This window comes from Austrofundulus limnaeus, unplaced genomic scaffold (assembly GCF_001266775.1).
Source record: "Austrofundulus limnaeus strain Quisiro unplaced genomic scaffold, Austrofundulus_limnaeus-1.0 Scaffold1932, whole genome shotgun sequence".
Classification (NCBI taxonomy): Eukaryota; Metazoa; Chordata; class Actinopteri; order Cyprinodontiformes; family Rivulidae; genus Austrofundulus; species Austrofundulus limnaeus.
The window spans coordinates 16,119-31,674 of NW_013954334.1; the positions used below are offsets into that span (position 1 = coordinate 16,119).

The 15,556-nt window shown below is 37.6% G+C and overlaps 1 protein-coding gene across 1 annotated transcript; it reads right to left on the reverse strand.

The window, feature by feature from the left end:
• Positions 1 to 3,586: 3,586 nt before the first annotated feature.
• On the reverse strand, positions 3,587 to 8,480 carry LOC106536687 (elongation of very long chain fatty acids protein 6). The gene is made up of 5 exons (XM_014034007.1): positions 8,383 to 8,480; positions 8,171 to 8,302; positions 7,388 to 7,519; positions 7,137 to 7,288; positions 3,587 to 4,794 (listed from the first exon to the last, which is right to left on the reverse strand). Exons 2-5 carry the CDS (start codon positions 8,251 to 8,253, stop codon positions 4,364 to 4,366), a joined length of 798 nt encoding a protein of 265 aa, XP_013889461.1. The 5' UTR covers positions 8,254 to 8,302; positions 8,383 to 8,480; the 3' UTR covers positions 3,587 to 4,363.
• Positions 8,481 to 15,556: the final 7,076 nt, after the last annotated feature.

Sequence of the window (15,556 nt, forward strand, 5' to 3'; positions counted from 1 at the left end):
CACTAGAAGGATGTAATGTTAGTGGGAGTTTATGGGCATCTTTGAAACAATTCTACTAAAGCCAAAACAAAATTTGCATGACTTTTAGGCTTTATTTGAAACTGCGACATGCAAATAACTGTATGTAACTATAAATAAATACTCACACAACCCATATTCCTGTGATGGTGAAGACGGGCAGACTGACAGGGAGGATCATCCACAGGGACATGACGACCGGCAGCAGAGCTTCACTACAAAACACCCGACAGAAGCTTCGTCAAACATCCGAAGGATCAATCCGTACAACCATTTACAAAAAACATTTTAAAAAAWATATAGAAATAAATTTAACAAATCAACCACGACAAAATTTTGAGTCTGTGGAAAGGGTATGAACAAGCTCAGTTTTGAGAAATAAAGTTTAACTCTCTGACCYGACCGACGAGCTAACAAGCTAACGGCTCTTAAACAACACAAACTTTAAAAGCTTTTAAACCACCATCGGTTTCCGCTATAATTCCTGCAGGAATATAAACTTAGTAAAAAGTAAGTAGTGTTTGGTAGATTATTTATCTGTTGTAACAGTGTTTCTTGATAATAAATCTTATGATTGGCAGCACCTGGGTGGACCAGAAGCTCAAAACAAGAGTCAATAACAACAGCGAAATAAGCTGTTTTCATGTGCGCAACCCACATACTCAGCTCTACTGCTCATTCTACAAATGCATATTCCTTACAAAGGTGGCACCAATTAAAAGGGAAATTATCAGGCTTTCTGTTGGTATAAGATTTATTGTCAAAAAGCATTGTTGCAACAAAGAAATAACCACCAAACACAAATTCCCTTACTTTTTGGGCTATTTGCTACAGCTAGCTGCTGCTATTAGCACTTGCTAATAACCACACAATTATATTTAAATAATGATAAAATTAATCATTCAGAGCAAAATAAAGGATTATAAAACTGCTTTCATGAACTGATGTGAAAACTTTAGGACAGGAAGTTGGTTTTTAATCAAACTTAGCATTAGCACTATTAGCATTAACCACAGTAATAGCATTAGCTTTGGAGTTATGAAGCTCAGAGGCTTAAAGAGATCTCTGTGTATTTTAACAAGTAATTTTGTTAAATAARGTGAATATTTTGAAAAAGTCACAAAAACCAGTCAAAAGTCAAAGCAAACATCTGAGCGTTCTGAAAGATGAACGAGTAAAAATAGCACAAAGTATGCAGACAGAAGCCAGAAAAAATAAATAAATAAAAACAACAGTGTGAATGCTGAAGATTAAGTGAGACCTTTAAACCCCAAAATCAATACATGCAACGTTTAGCACTCACAGATAAGTTTTAAAATCAATTTGCAGCTTTTTAAGTACCAAAATACGTTTGAACCCAGATTGCTTCAGCTATTCTTGACTCTAATCATTCAGAGTAAACATCCCACAACAAACCCAAACATGACAACTTAATACACTAAAAATAAGTGGAGGAAAAATAAAATAGAATAAAATAAAACAAAACAAAATAAAATAAAGTTGTTTCTTGCTATGTTTAGGTAAAATATGGAGCAAGGATGCGTGAATCAAGGCTCTCRGCACTGAAATGTACTTTTAACAATTAAATAAGATCTAAAACATTATAACATCATGAATGCAAACATGAAAGCATTTATATGAACTCAAACAAAAATAAAAAAATAAAAAGTTAATTTTATGCATTTGATGCAAATGTACCGTATTTGAGTTCAGTGTGTTTTATTCTGACCTGTTCAGACACGAAGCTCCCTGTCATTACAGCTCCTCCAAACTGCAGGAACAGTTCCTCATGGTCCAACAACCAGACGGGTTCTCCTCTGATCCGGACGGACGGAGCTCCTCCTGTGAGCCGCACCGAGGAGGAGAACAGCTGGAAGCACTCCCGCCTCACTGGGCGGGCCGGGCGGACTGTTCTTACTGGACTTTCCGCGCTCCTTTTCATTTTATTGACGTAAAACGCTCAGTCGGTCRCATCGCTTCTCTCTCATAAGGTGAAGTCTGGATTCACTCCAGCAGGAGTTTTTCTGGAGGTGCGGAACATTTTGTGCTCTGGGTCCGCTTCCTGGAAACTCTCGGMTCCAGTTTTCCTCCTCAAAAACACATAACGCAGTTTTAGTTTACAGAATTTGTTACATGTAAATAAATAAATAAAATTACATCAATTTACAGAAACAAAACCAATCCACCTATCCTTTTATCTAACAGTTCCCAAAATTAGCATTCACAATTAGCTTAATTTCATTGTTTGGCCAGAATTTTACTGACTTCCGTTTTGGTGGAACTCATTTCCGGTAAGAAAAAAAAAATCGCACGTATGAGCCAAGAACTAACCTAACTGAAGCTTAATTAAGTTACAGTAAGGTAAAGTAATTAGCAACATATACATTAAAGAAATGGTTTAAATTATTTTATGATTAAGTGACGATGAGATACTAAAAAGTATTTAACCGCCTTGTACACCTGTAGCAGTTAGCTAGATGTGCCGCTATGCTAATGTAGCATGAACAGAAACAAAAGTAAGAAGTGACATTTCTTTTTTTTTTTCGAAATACAGTGCTATGTGTTAACATTTTTGTTAGCATCTGTGATTTTGAAAAAGCATATTTTTATACCTATATTTGAAAAGTCACTGAGTTGCAGGATTAGCTACAAGAGCACGCTGGCAGGCTGCAGCTAACAGGTACCCCGTCTTCATATTATGATGGTTTATCTGCAGTAAAAACCTGAAATTTTAAGAGACTAGAATAAACATTTTACTCAGACAAAATAATTCTAAAAACAACAACATAAATAACTTACATAGTCTCATTGATATTCTCATAAGAGAAAAAGGTTTTAGGGGCAGAAATCTTTAATTCATCTTTAAAATTTTGATTTAGTCAAAGTGTTTGTCAGAAAATCTTTTCTATTCAAAGTTATTATTTAATTTTTTGGTTGTTGTTGAATATGATGAAGTCAAAGAGGTGAGCCAACAAAAACAAAACAAGCCCAGTGCTGGGAGTGTTATAATTTTGACTTGACAAAATAAATATGAAAACATGAAATATGTCTGCTGACCAATGTGAAACGTGAAGCTGCCACTAGAGGGCGCCAGAGTGCAGTACTGAGTCAAACCAATATCATTTTTCACCTTTTAATGAGTCGTTTGTTTATGTTTGGGCAATAAATACACGTTTATTGTTATACAAATAAAAAAAGTTTAAACCAGCATTTTAGGTGACAAGGGATTTACTGTAGCAGTGAGTGATTTACATGTGTATGGCCATTTTTATCAGATACTAAAGATACATGTACTTTGTTCACTGTAGAATCAAAACATTGACTCTGATACAAGAATATCAGCCTTAATACACGTTCACAATCAGATAGTGTTTTAGTAAATCAGTGTTGAAATTGTTTTCTCAGTCATTTTGGCATGAACAAACAGACTTCGCAGTAAAAATTAATCAGTACTTTAGAAGCAAAGGATCTTTAATGGTTTTAAAGAATTAAGTATTTTGTGCATGTTGGCACCAAACCAGTGAAGGTATTTTTATTTTTAACAGAAGAGTGACACAGAAAGACCAAAAGCAACATAAAAACRTTTTATTGTATATAAATTAGTATTTTTCCCACAGTATTCCCTTTTTAGAAGAAAGTTTGAGGTCAGTGGTAACGGTATATCTGGAATGTTACAAACAAAATCACATTTTCTTAGTAAAGAGACYGTTTTAACAGTGACTGAACTTTGGCCAAAATAAAACAATCAACAAAAATAATCTGGTAAAATGTCCTTCAACTGAAGGGAACGCGATAAGAGACATGTTGGATGAAGAAAACTTCCCCGGCTTTAAATCTTGTAAAACTTTTGACTTAAAAAAATGTGTTTTTTTTTAAAAACATCACAAAACCATAAAAGCGTTAAGTGCAACAGTGGTTTTTTTTTGTTTGTTTTTTGTTTCACAGCTTCATTAAAAACATTAAAAGACATTAAAAGTATTATTTTTAACCTGCTCTTTCTTTCGGGGACCTTGTGTCCATCTCTGGACATGTCTCTAGTCCTTCAGGGCAACACAAAGAGACAAACAAGCATTCACACTCTCACTCACATTTAGGAACAATTTAGAGTTACAAATGAACCCAACAGGCATGTTTTTGGTCTGTGGGAGGAAACCAGAGAACCTGGGGAGAACTTGTAAACGTCACACAGGAAGGCCGAGAGGCAAACCTGTGACTTTCTTCATGTTAGTCATGACCACCGCTCCACTGTGCTGCCCGTTTTTAAAAATATTTGGCCGTTATTTGGTTATTTGTTTAAGTTAAGTCACTTTTATGAAGCGGACGATAATAAAACGGTACACAGGTGTTACTCTGCCTTGTTGCGTTTGTCGCTGGGCGGGCCTTTCAGGTAGCTGTTGTAGAAAAACGAGGCAAACAGAAGCAGGTAGCTCAGGTACATGAGCGAGCCCCACACCACGTTGTCCAWGTTGGAAGGGCAGCGCACCTGGTGCATCCAGCGGTACACGAAGCCCAGCACCGTCAGCCCCATCGCCATCTGCAGGATCTGCGCCGCCGTGATGACCATGGCCAACGGGCGCGGGATCCGCACGCCTGCCGCCCGCGCCGCGTAGTACGTGTACATGAGGGCGTGGACCGTGTAGTTCATGGTCATGAACCAGCCACCGCCGGCCACCTGGTCCTTGTAGGAGAACCAGGTGTAGAGCAGCACGGTGATGTGGTGGTACCAGTGCAGGAAGATGAGGCGCTGCTTCCTCAGGACGATGAACACCGTGTCGCCTGGAGGGGCAGAGAACAGGAAGTGGTCTTAACAAGTTCACAGACCTTTCTGCTCTCGGCCCAAAGATGACTCATGATTCAGAGGATTTAATGCTAAAGTATAAAACTTTAAGACCCTTTTTAAACATTACAGAGAGCTGATGTAATTAGATTAAGCTAAATACGCTATTCGCATTTTTACAGTTTATCTGAATTTTTTATAGAATTTCTGTAGACCCAATTCATGGTGCTTCATGACCCCAAATGGGGTCTTGAGCCATGTTTTGAGACCCACTGATTTACAAGACTAGCTTTTTCCTGCTTTTAGCTTTAAGCTGGCATTAAGCCTACTTTAACATTTAGCTAACATTTAGCTCATTTTGGCTTTTATCTGGTTCTTTTAAGTTTAGGCTACCATTTTTCTTATGTTAGCATTTAGCTAGCATTTTTGCTGTTTTACCTTTTATCTTGTTCTTTTTAGATTTTACCTAGCATGTTTGCATTTAGTTAGCATTATGCATTTTAGCTTCTATCTTGTATTCTAGTCCTTTTAGGTTTTAGCTTGCATTTTGGTAATTTCAACATTTAGCTAAAATTTTGTTAACTTTTGCCTTTATCTTGTTCCTTTCAGCTTTAAGCTAGCATTTTATTACTTTGAACTTTTAGTTAGCTTTTTTTTTGCTGAATTTAGTTATTGATAACATTTTGCTCRTTTTAGCTTTAAGCTGYCATTTAGCTTATTTTAGCATTTAGCTAACKTTTTGCTCATTTTAGTTTTTATCTGGTTCCTTATAGGTTTAGGCTACCATTTTTCTTATTTTAGCATTTAGCTAGCATTTTTGCTGTTTTTAGCTTTTATCTTGTTCTTTTTATATTTTAGCTAGCATTATGCATTTCAGCTTCTATCTTGTYTTTTAGTCCTTTTKGGTTTTAGCTTGCATTTTGTGTCTAAAGCTTTTAGCTAGCARTTTGGRAATTTTTGCCTTTATCTTGTTCCTTTTAGGTTTATGCTAGCATTTTTCATATTTTAGCATGTAGCTAACCCTTTGCTCATTTTAGCTTCCATTTTGCATTTTACCAATTTTAGCATTCAACTAGCATTATGCTCATTTTAGCTATTATGTCACATTTGATTAATTTTAACTCTTATCTTGCATTTTGTGTCTCGAGCCTTTAGCCTTCAATTATAGCTTTTYGAATTTTTCTTATTTTAGCCTCTTATTTGTTTTAGRTTTWGCATTTTGTTCCTTTTAGCTTTAAGCTAACATTTCAACATCTGCCTTCTACAGAGCAATCAGAACATCTAACCCACAGACAGCTGCAGATTAAATCAGAGCATCATGTTCCCGTTGCATCTCTTCAGATTATAATCTGAGAAAATTCAGAAGAAACACACACCTTTTGTCTCTGAGTCAAGATTTCTGGTTCTGCAGGTAAAGACTAAAAACACACCACACCCTAAAGGTTTGTGTGAAGGTTTTATGAGCCGTCAGTAGCTATGTTTACATGCGCAAACTTCTTTGATCGGATTGAAATGTATTCGGATTAAATGTATCATTTACATGACGAGTGTTTACATGCACCGGGCTTTTATTCTGAATAGAAGCACTGACATGCGCAGTTGCTAACTTTCCCTTAAAAAAAAAAAAAACAAGTTCTACTTCCGGGATGAAGATAAACAAACAGCTTCTGAGCTCAGAATGGACCTGCGACAGGTTTTAATAATGGTGAAGACGTTACTGCACTCTGGTTCAGCTGCAGGTGACGCCCGGACTTTTTTCTTTTTTTTTGCGAAGCTGCGCAGGCTGTGTGTCTTCCTTTATTGAATGAGAGAACGGGAGGAAAGGTTCGGTCTGCTGGAAACAGCTGAATGAAKGCTAGCAGACATTAACAGTCAGGTCAGTTTTCCACAATCAGAATAAAATGATCAGATTAAGTGTTGGCATGCACGCTGTTTGGATTATCAATCGGCATAAAGCACCTCTCTCATTCCCATTACAAATTCATTCAGATCGAGCTGAATCGGGTCAGAACAATCCAAATGGGGTGTTTACATGATGCATTTTTATTCCGAATGGCTGTTTAATCCAATTACTTATGTCCATGTAAACGTAGCTAGTGTCTTACCTGCAGCACATAGCTGTCAGGAGTATCAGAGAGACGAGCTAACATCTTAATCTTCTGGTATTTTGCTTTTGTGATTTAGGTTATTCAAATTGACTTTTTAGTGTTTTTGTTTAAATCTAATAATAATTAACTACTTYATGTGATTTGTACCAGATGAAAGTTGCTAAATGCATTTTTTGTGTTCATCTTTTTTACTCTAAAAGTTGTCAGTAATTATATGTTCAGTCTCCTCTCACCCAGCTCAGGGGCCTTGCTGATGGTGAAGGCGAAAGCCCAGAACTTTGTAACCGGCGCGCTGTAGAAGTAATTGTCGCAGACGGTCTCTTTAAAGCCACTGTTCGAGAACACGTGCAGCATGTACAGCCCGGTCCGGAATGCTCCGATGATACTAGAAGGTAAACACACACACACACACACGTAAACATGTAAACAAAACACATAGAGCCGTGGGCGTTTCAGTTTCTGCTCCGGTCTGACTGAAACTCACCTGAAGACAGCGAGGCTGAGCGACCACAGCGCCAGCGGCCGACGCAGGTCCAGTTTGGAACGTTCCRTCATGAGGTACTGCCCGCCGAAGACGAAGGCGACGTACAGGCCGCAGAACGTGAAGGACGTGCTCCTGCAGACACAAAACACGACAAATATTAAAAACACACACAGGAAAGCAACCACAATATGCTCAGATTTTAACTTGCTTCCATTTTAAACAACACTGATTTAACAAAGTGCAATTTCTCCACCTGTTTGAGCTGACATCACCTGATAAGACAGGTGTAGTCCACGCAGGTGTTTCACAATCAGAGTGAACAAACCCAAAAACTGAACCGGAAGACAAATCTGTGAGGGCGTTAAACTGTCTGACAGGGATGTCAAACTGGAGGTGATAAGGCTGTTTTATGAGCTTTAGCTACAACTGCTGATAAAAAGTTGCATTTTTTAAAAGTTCTTAGGTTTTCTTTGGAAGATGAATTAAACTCTGTTCGTCTTTATAAAATGAGTTTAATTTTCCCATAAATTCCTGCCAGCATGAGTCACAATGTTAATACTGTAACACTTTAATTAAAAGAGGGTGAAGTTCACCTGAATGCAGCTATTTAATTTTTTACCCCTTGATTCTGTGAAAACTGAGAAGAGAAGGGTGCGGAGAACAGAGCAGAACACAAAGTCCACTTCCAGACTGCGAACCAGAACCAAACCCCGATACTTTATTAGTGTTAAATGATTTTAAAGATGAATTTGTTTTGAAAAGGTTTTTATTTTTATTTTTTACCAGTTTTCCTGCATCCACTCCAAAGCTCGTTTTTCGTCGAAACGCCGCTCGAAATCATAGCCGCTCAGCTCGCTGCGGTTCATTTTCTCCCGCTCCGGAAGTTAGCAGGACGGTTCTGGATCTTCAGCCGAACTGTGGAGATATGCAGCAGGACCTGACCGGACCCGGCAGAACGTTTATCCAGAGTTTTACCTCCAACAATGAATGAATACCTGAGCAAGAGGAAGCTGTCTGGCGCCGCCGGGTGAAGTTCTTCCCTCAGCGGCGCTAACAAGAGAGRTACAGAATGTGGGCGTGGTTCCGGTTTGGACTTTCAAAACAAAACAAACATGCGTGTCAAATCTTATAAAACACTTAAAACAAATATGCAAGAGTTTTTTTTCTGGCACACATTCTAACAAYCCAGATACATAAATATATTATTTCTTTATACAGCACGAAAAACATTTGTAAATAAAATCAACATTTGCTAATATGGCTTTTGTTTTGAAAGCTACAGCAACAATTTCCTGTTTGACCATACCGCGTACTGCGAAGCTTGATGCAAGGAAGATGACGTTTTATAATTTATTACATTGTAATCTGATCCTCAAAGCAGAACTATAAAATCCAGTTAGTCTACTTTAAAATGAACATTTACCCACAATTCAATTTGGTTCGTTCACAGTCAGTATTTCAAATATTTCAGATGTTGTTTTTCCTCCAGAAAGTCACACTTTTATTCATGCATAGTGAACTTTCAGCCTTTTTGTCTAGAATAAACACTGCTTTTTTTCTTATTTAGACATATATTTTAAATTATATCTATAAGCAATTTATGCATGTTTTTTATTTATTAAATCAGTCAGAAAACAATCAAAGCTGCTCTGTTTGCAGTTTCATAACATCTGATCTGAGATTAAAGAAACTGGGCAAAGGTGGTTTAACCGGCGCACAGAGGGTCAATTTGAGTTTAAACCGATCTACTAAATATTCACAGGGCTTGTTTTTCAGTTGATTTTGATTTTACGGTGTCAAAATTACTTTAAAACCTCTGTTTATGGTATGGGGGGAAAAGGCTTAAAATAAATTTAAATGTACTTTATTCACAAATTCAAAAATGAATTACTGCTTTTTTCTGTGATTTATGTGATGAAAAGGCTGTGAGGAGAAACTGACTGACCTACAAGGCCATCTGCTGGAGAAGAAATGATTCTGAGCTTCTCAATAAATTTTCCACTGTTTAAAAATAAAGTATTAGTATAACTAACCAGACATTAGTTGTAGAGCAATTTTCACACAACTGAGAAAAAAGAAATAGGAAGAAAGAAACAGAAAAGGCTGAAATTTGACTAAGTCAATAAAATAACATGTTGCAATCAGAGTCCTATACTTCCTCATAGCCTACTTTATGCCATTTTAACAGTTTATCAAAAATGTTCAGTTGCAACTTTAATTACTTTAGAAATATTTACCTTTGTTCAAAATAAATTTCCTCATAGAAATATGTTCGGACCTTCAGTTGTGGTGGGCACAGCTAACCAGAGTTAGCCTGGCAAGCTAAAAGTATAGCTTCGTTAGTGCTACACAGATGTAAATAAATTAGCGGAAGCTAACTCTACACAAATCTTTACAAAAATCTGCAGACCCAAATAAATAAAAAACTTCGGAAGCTAAATCTAAACTTGTAAAAAAAATAGTCAATCTAACTGCAGAAATAATAATAAAAACTGTGGAAGCTAACTTCAAACAAAAATTAGCAGAATTACTCTGCAGAGATAAATTGAATTAAATATGTGCAGGAAGCTAACAAGTATTTTATAGTAACTCTAAACAAGTAAAAATTATGTAAGCCAACAATAAAAAATAATGGCTAACTGCTAAGAGGAGTGTCTCCTTCCTGGAACAGGTCCTTCTTCATGCCTTTATCATACCTGCTCTAATTAGCTGTTAGTGAAAATGCTAATCCGCTAAATGGAAAAATTAGTGCTGTTAGTAGAACTACGCCCACCTCTGCTCCTACTTGAGGGAAGCTTCTTCCTCCTCATGGGATGAAGAGGAGGAGGCAGGGACTGGGCATGCCCAACCCAGCGGTGAGGAGGAGGAGGAGGAGGAGGAGGAGGAGGGAGGCTGCATCGGAGAGCAGCGGAGTTCTTCTGCCGGTTTCCCTGCATCACGTCTGTTTGCACCTGACAGGAAACAGACCGAACCTCCACACGCACGCTCGGGATTCATGTGGACCGCAGTGGTTCTGTTTTGCCGCAGAACCCGTCAGAACCAGCTGGTACCGAGGAGCCGCCGCGGCTGCTGAGACACAACAACCTGCTCTGGTGAGTCCAGACTGCATGATGAGTCGGAACCACACTGCACCACGCACCGATCTGGACCTGCAGGGCTCGGAACCAGGCGGATGAAAGGTCACGCGCGCGCGCGGGCATCTACCTGTGTGACGCATCTGTGCGCACATTTAGCGCCTGCAGAGTTCCGTCCTTCAGAAAAAAGTTGGCGCCGTGATTCATCTCAGGTGGAGGTGCACGTGACCGTGTTTTAGATGAGCGCGCACCTGGACACGAGCGTGGACCRGTCCTGTTTTTAACATAAAAAAATTAAGTATTCTGATGAAAAAAAAAAAAAAAACAGAAAGTGTCAGAACACCTGCAGCTGTTGTGATCAGGTAGAGATGACTCTCAGCTACTACCACAACAATCTTTAGCTCAGAGTCTGAAAAATATTTTAGTGTTTTCCAAATAAGTTTAGCTGCGGCGGCCATCTTGAATTAGACTGACTTTCTGCAGTTTCATAGAATTTAAATTACATAAGAGACAAAAGCTAAAATTGACTGAATTTATGAGCATTAACTAGCAAAATTATCAAAACAATAGCCAAAAGCTAAATATGGCAAAAAGCTGCAAAAGTTAGTTGTAGCTAAAGTTTAAATGAGTAGCCCAAACAAGCTAAAGATCTAAACAGAAGCTAAAGCTAAATTAGCAAGAGTGTATAATCTAAAGAGCTAAACTGTAGATAAAAACTAAATTTAGTAAAACTGTAGCTAAAATTCAATAACAAGTAGCTGAAAGGTCAAATAAGCAAAACATAGTTAAAAGCAAAATCGGCAAAACAAAAAGCTAAATTACCCAAATTGTTGCTGAACGTTATTTGTTGRGAAAGTTGAAATATGCAAACCAGAGGGTAAACGTTAATGAGATGAACAGAAGGTTAAAAAAGCTAAAATGTAAAGAAGCAAAAAGATTCTAAAAGCTAAAGAAATATGTTGTAGTTAAAACCTGAATTTAGTGAGCTAAAATTCACAAATCTGCAGCTAAAAGGTAAACAAAACGATAGCTAGAGGCAAAATTAGCAATACCGAGGCTGAAAGTTAAAGTGCTAAACAGAAGCTAGTAGCTAAAGAAGCAAAACAGGCTAAAAGATAAATAAAGTGTAATCAAAAACTATATATTTAGTATATCTTTACCTACAAGCTAAAATTGACAAAACTGTATCTAAAGCTGAAAATTGCAAAACAGAATTTCAAAGCTAAAGAGCTACGTAAACAGCTGATATTCATAACTCCCAGGTAAAATCATGATCACCTGCCTTCAGCTGCAAGTGATAATAAAGCTGAGAGAAGCAGCGTGTTGCTTAGAAAAGACAAAACAAAAGAATCAAACAGAAATACTCAAATTTTCAGGTTAAATGTTTTAATTTTTCCTCCTGATGTTTCTGTTGACAGCGGAGGATAAAAGGTTTCAGGAAGCAGGAAGTGTTCTGCAGCAGCTTTAATCATCTTCGGCTCCTCATTAGCTGTTATTAAACCGTTCAGTTTCTGTTTGTTTCGGCTGCAGAGAGAAACCACTTCAGTGGCCAGAGARGTTTCTTTTTTTACTTCTTCCCACGTCTGTTTTCTTTTCTTCCTACACTCTCTGCTCGTCTCACCACTTCACCACTTGTTCTTTCATCACAGCTTTTAGCTTTTAGCTGCCTTTTTTCTGAACAAAGTGTCAGACGAAGCTGTTTTCTCAGTGAAAATACCTTCATGAAAACTGAGAGCCGAAGGACCGAAGCTGAAATGTGTTAAAGATTCAAATTTTAACAAAATAATAAAAAATAAGACAAAATTCTAGCTAAAACTAAAATGAGCAAAGCAGAGGCTAAAAGCTACATTTAGCAAAACAGTTGTATTAATAGTAGTAAAATCATAGCAAAAGTTCAAATGATCAAAACAATGGCTATAAGCTAAATAAATCAACTGTAGCTACAAGCTAAAATCAGCAAAACAATTACAAAAAGKTGAAGAGAAAAGCTGCGGCTAAAATCTAAAATCACTTAAGCTACACCTAAATGCTAAAATTCACAAACAATAGCTAAAAGGTAAAATGAACATAACCGTGATAAAATGCTYAACTATAGCTAAACACTACATTTAATGAAATTATAGCTGCAAGCTACCATGTACAAAATATTAGCAGAAAGCTAAAGTGAGTAAAACCATAACTAAGAGCTAATATTAGCATAAATAATCAATAATTTAGCAGAAGWAAAACAGCTGAAGTAGCTTTCAGTTTTGGGATTTTTTGTATAAGTTACAAATATTTAAAAGTAACGACTCGCTGATCCAGATTCAGCCAATATTTTTGACATATCAAACAGCTAAAGTGTGCTGAACAAAAGAAGCTAAAAACAGGAATCGCTGACTCAGCGTTCACCCATCAGCAGCGGTCAGGTGTGTTTGTTTGCTCAGGTGCTGAGATGTTGGGAGTCTCGACCTTTTCTCTTTTGGACAGGGGGCAGCATGTGTGGCTGAGATGACCAGCCGGCCTTCGGCTGCGAGCCTCCTCTGACGACCAAACGTCCTTCGGCTGCGAGCTCGGCTGCAGTGCWGATGGAGCTCTTTGCAGCGGTCTGGATCACGTGTGATTAATGGAGGCTCTTCCTTCTTGTCGTCCCGTCACATGGYGTCCTCAGTAACTCTCCTATGACTGTGGGGAACATTTTTTGGCTGTTTGCTCACATTTCGGCGCCAGTAATCGATTTCTGTCTGACGCTCAATCGGCCGCAGCAAACAGCTGAAGGGTCCAGCAGCCGGTGATATCTCACTATCTGATTCTGGGAGGTGAACAAATCACCTCTGAATATTTTAGGTGTCTGCTTTTGGCACGGGGGCATTTTAAAAAGCTTCAAGCTTTCATTGCAGCCGTTTATTCTCGTAACGACGCCGTCAGGAAGCGTGAGTCAGGAAACATGAAGATCGATCTGCAGGCTAAACAATGTCGACATGCAGATCTTCATCGTCGTAAATAATGTGGCTAAATGCTTGTTAATAAGTTCAAACAGTTTTTTCCTCCCAGACAGGAGTAGATGGTAAATGGACTGTACTTATATAGCGCCTTTCTAAGATGAATTAAGTTTGTTTTGCTCAGGAGATCTGGTCCCTGTAGAACCGGATCAGGAGCTGGGTCTGGGTTTTCAGTTCTTGGGGGTCTGAGATAGAATCTGAAGGTAGTCCTCCTCCTGTCCACAGTCCCACAGCGTGATGCTGTTATCTTCGTATTTAACAGTTTTACTCAGGAACAATCTTTTGTGACTTTTTGAATTTCTAAACTTTATTCACAAAAACAAACACAGATTCATTTTGTTGCTGTGATCTGCTTGCTCAATTTTTATCATATGTCCCTTTTAGCTTTTAGCTACTGTATTGATTTTAGCTTTTAATTAAAGTTTTGCTTACTTTATAATTTATTTAGCTTTTTAGGAACCATCAACATTTAGCTTTTAGGTACAGTTTTGCTAATTTTAGCTTTTAGCTACTGTCTTTTTAATTACAGTTTTGCTGATATTAGCTTTTAGTTACAATTTTGTTTTATTTATGTTTTAGCTGACCGTAGCTTTTAGCTTTGATTGTTTTACATGAAGTCATTAGATACTGCGTTGCTAATTTAAGACTATAGGTACAGTTTTTCTGCATTTAGATTTCAGAATCAGAATACTTTATTGATCCCCGGGGGAAATTGCAATTATTACAGCAGCAACTGTTCAAGTAAGCATTAGAGATAAAATATAAAAGAAAAATATTAGCGCACACAAGGAAGAAATAATTATAAACACTATGAGGAACTAAAMGAACACAGAGAACAATAAGCATACTTTGGTAWCTATACAGTGTAAATTGAAAATAAAAACTGATATACTCTAAAGATAAAGATATTTAGCTACTGTTGACCCTTTGGCTAAAATCTTGTTAATTAGGTTTTAATGGTTTTGCTAATGTTAGCTTAATTTTTTTTCTATTTAGGATGTAGCTACATTTTAGTTGTTTTTAGCTTTTATTTACAGTTTTGCAGTATTTAGCTTTTAGCTGTTCTTTCCTACATTTACCTTTTTAGCTACAGTATTGTTAATTTTAGCTTTTAGGTACATTTTTGCAATAATTCAAGCAACTGTTTGTCTTAATTTAGTTTTGTCAACTATTTAGCTAATTTTAGCTTTTAGCTGCTGTTTGCTAAAAGCTAACTACTTTTCCTCAGGATCAAAAAGTACTTTTGATTCTATTTAGCTTTTGACAACTGTTTTGCTACAGTTGGCCTTTAGTTAGCTACTGTAGTTGTTTTATTTTTACCTGTTGTTTTGCTACCTTTAGCTRATCTTCTGCTTGTCTTTACATCTGTCTGCAGTTTGATGAAAACACAGTTGTCTCGTTTAGAAAAGTTGGGTAATTTTTTCTAATTTCTTCAGTTTAATCGAATCAAACTGAAGGACTTCCTGTTTCCGTCTCGTCGTCACAAAAGACGAGTTTATTTTTAAACTGATCGATCCGTGAGCTCCATCGTTTCCCTCTTCAGGAAGTTCACCCCGGGACTCGGTTCTGGGACTCGGCTCTGTCCGGTGGAGGCGATCGATGTTAATCTGATGTAACGACACGGCGGTCAGAGAGTTGAGGTTTTCTTTGGAGGCCGATGAAAACTCTTCATCTTCGTCTGCCTCAGCAGTGCTGATGCTGCTGCCAGGCTGGAGCTGTTTGCTGCAGTCTGTGGAGAGACGGGTCGGTTCTGATCCAAATCTGTTTTCACCTGCTTCTTTAACAGCTGTGCCTGACTGATGCCTTTAAATCAGCTTTAAGCTGTTTTAGCCACTTCTGTTTCTTGTTGCTGATGTTTTATTTAGACAAATGAGCTGCAACTCTATAGGAGAGAACAGCTCTGTGACGAAGCATTTGACTTTGATAAACTTATATTTTAATTGTAAAATAAAGACTAAAAATACTGTAGGATGTTCAGTTTTTATAATTTTTAAAGTAAAAGTTTAAAAATTAWATTACATGGACGGGGCCATTTTATTTACACAAAGCATTCTGGGTAAATGATGACGTGGATAGGTCCTCGGTGCGAGGCTGCTAGCGAGCTATATCCACCC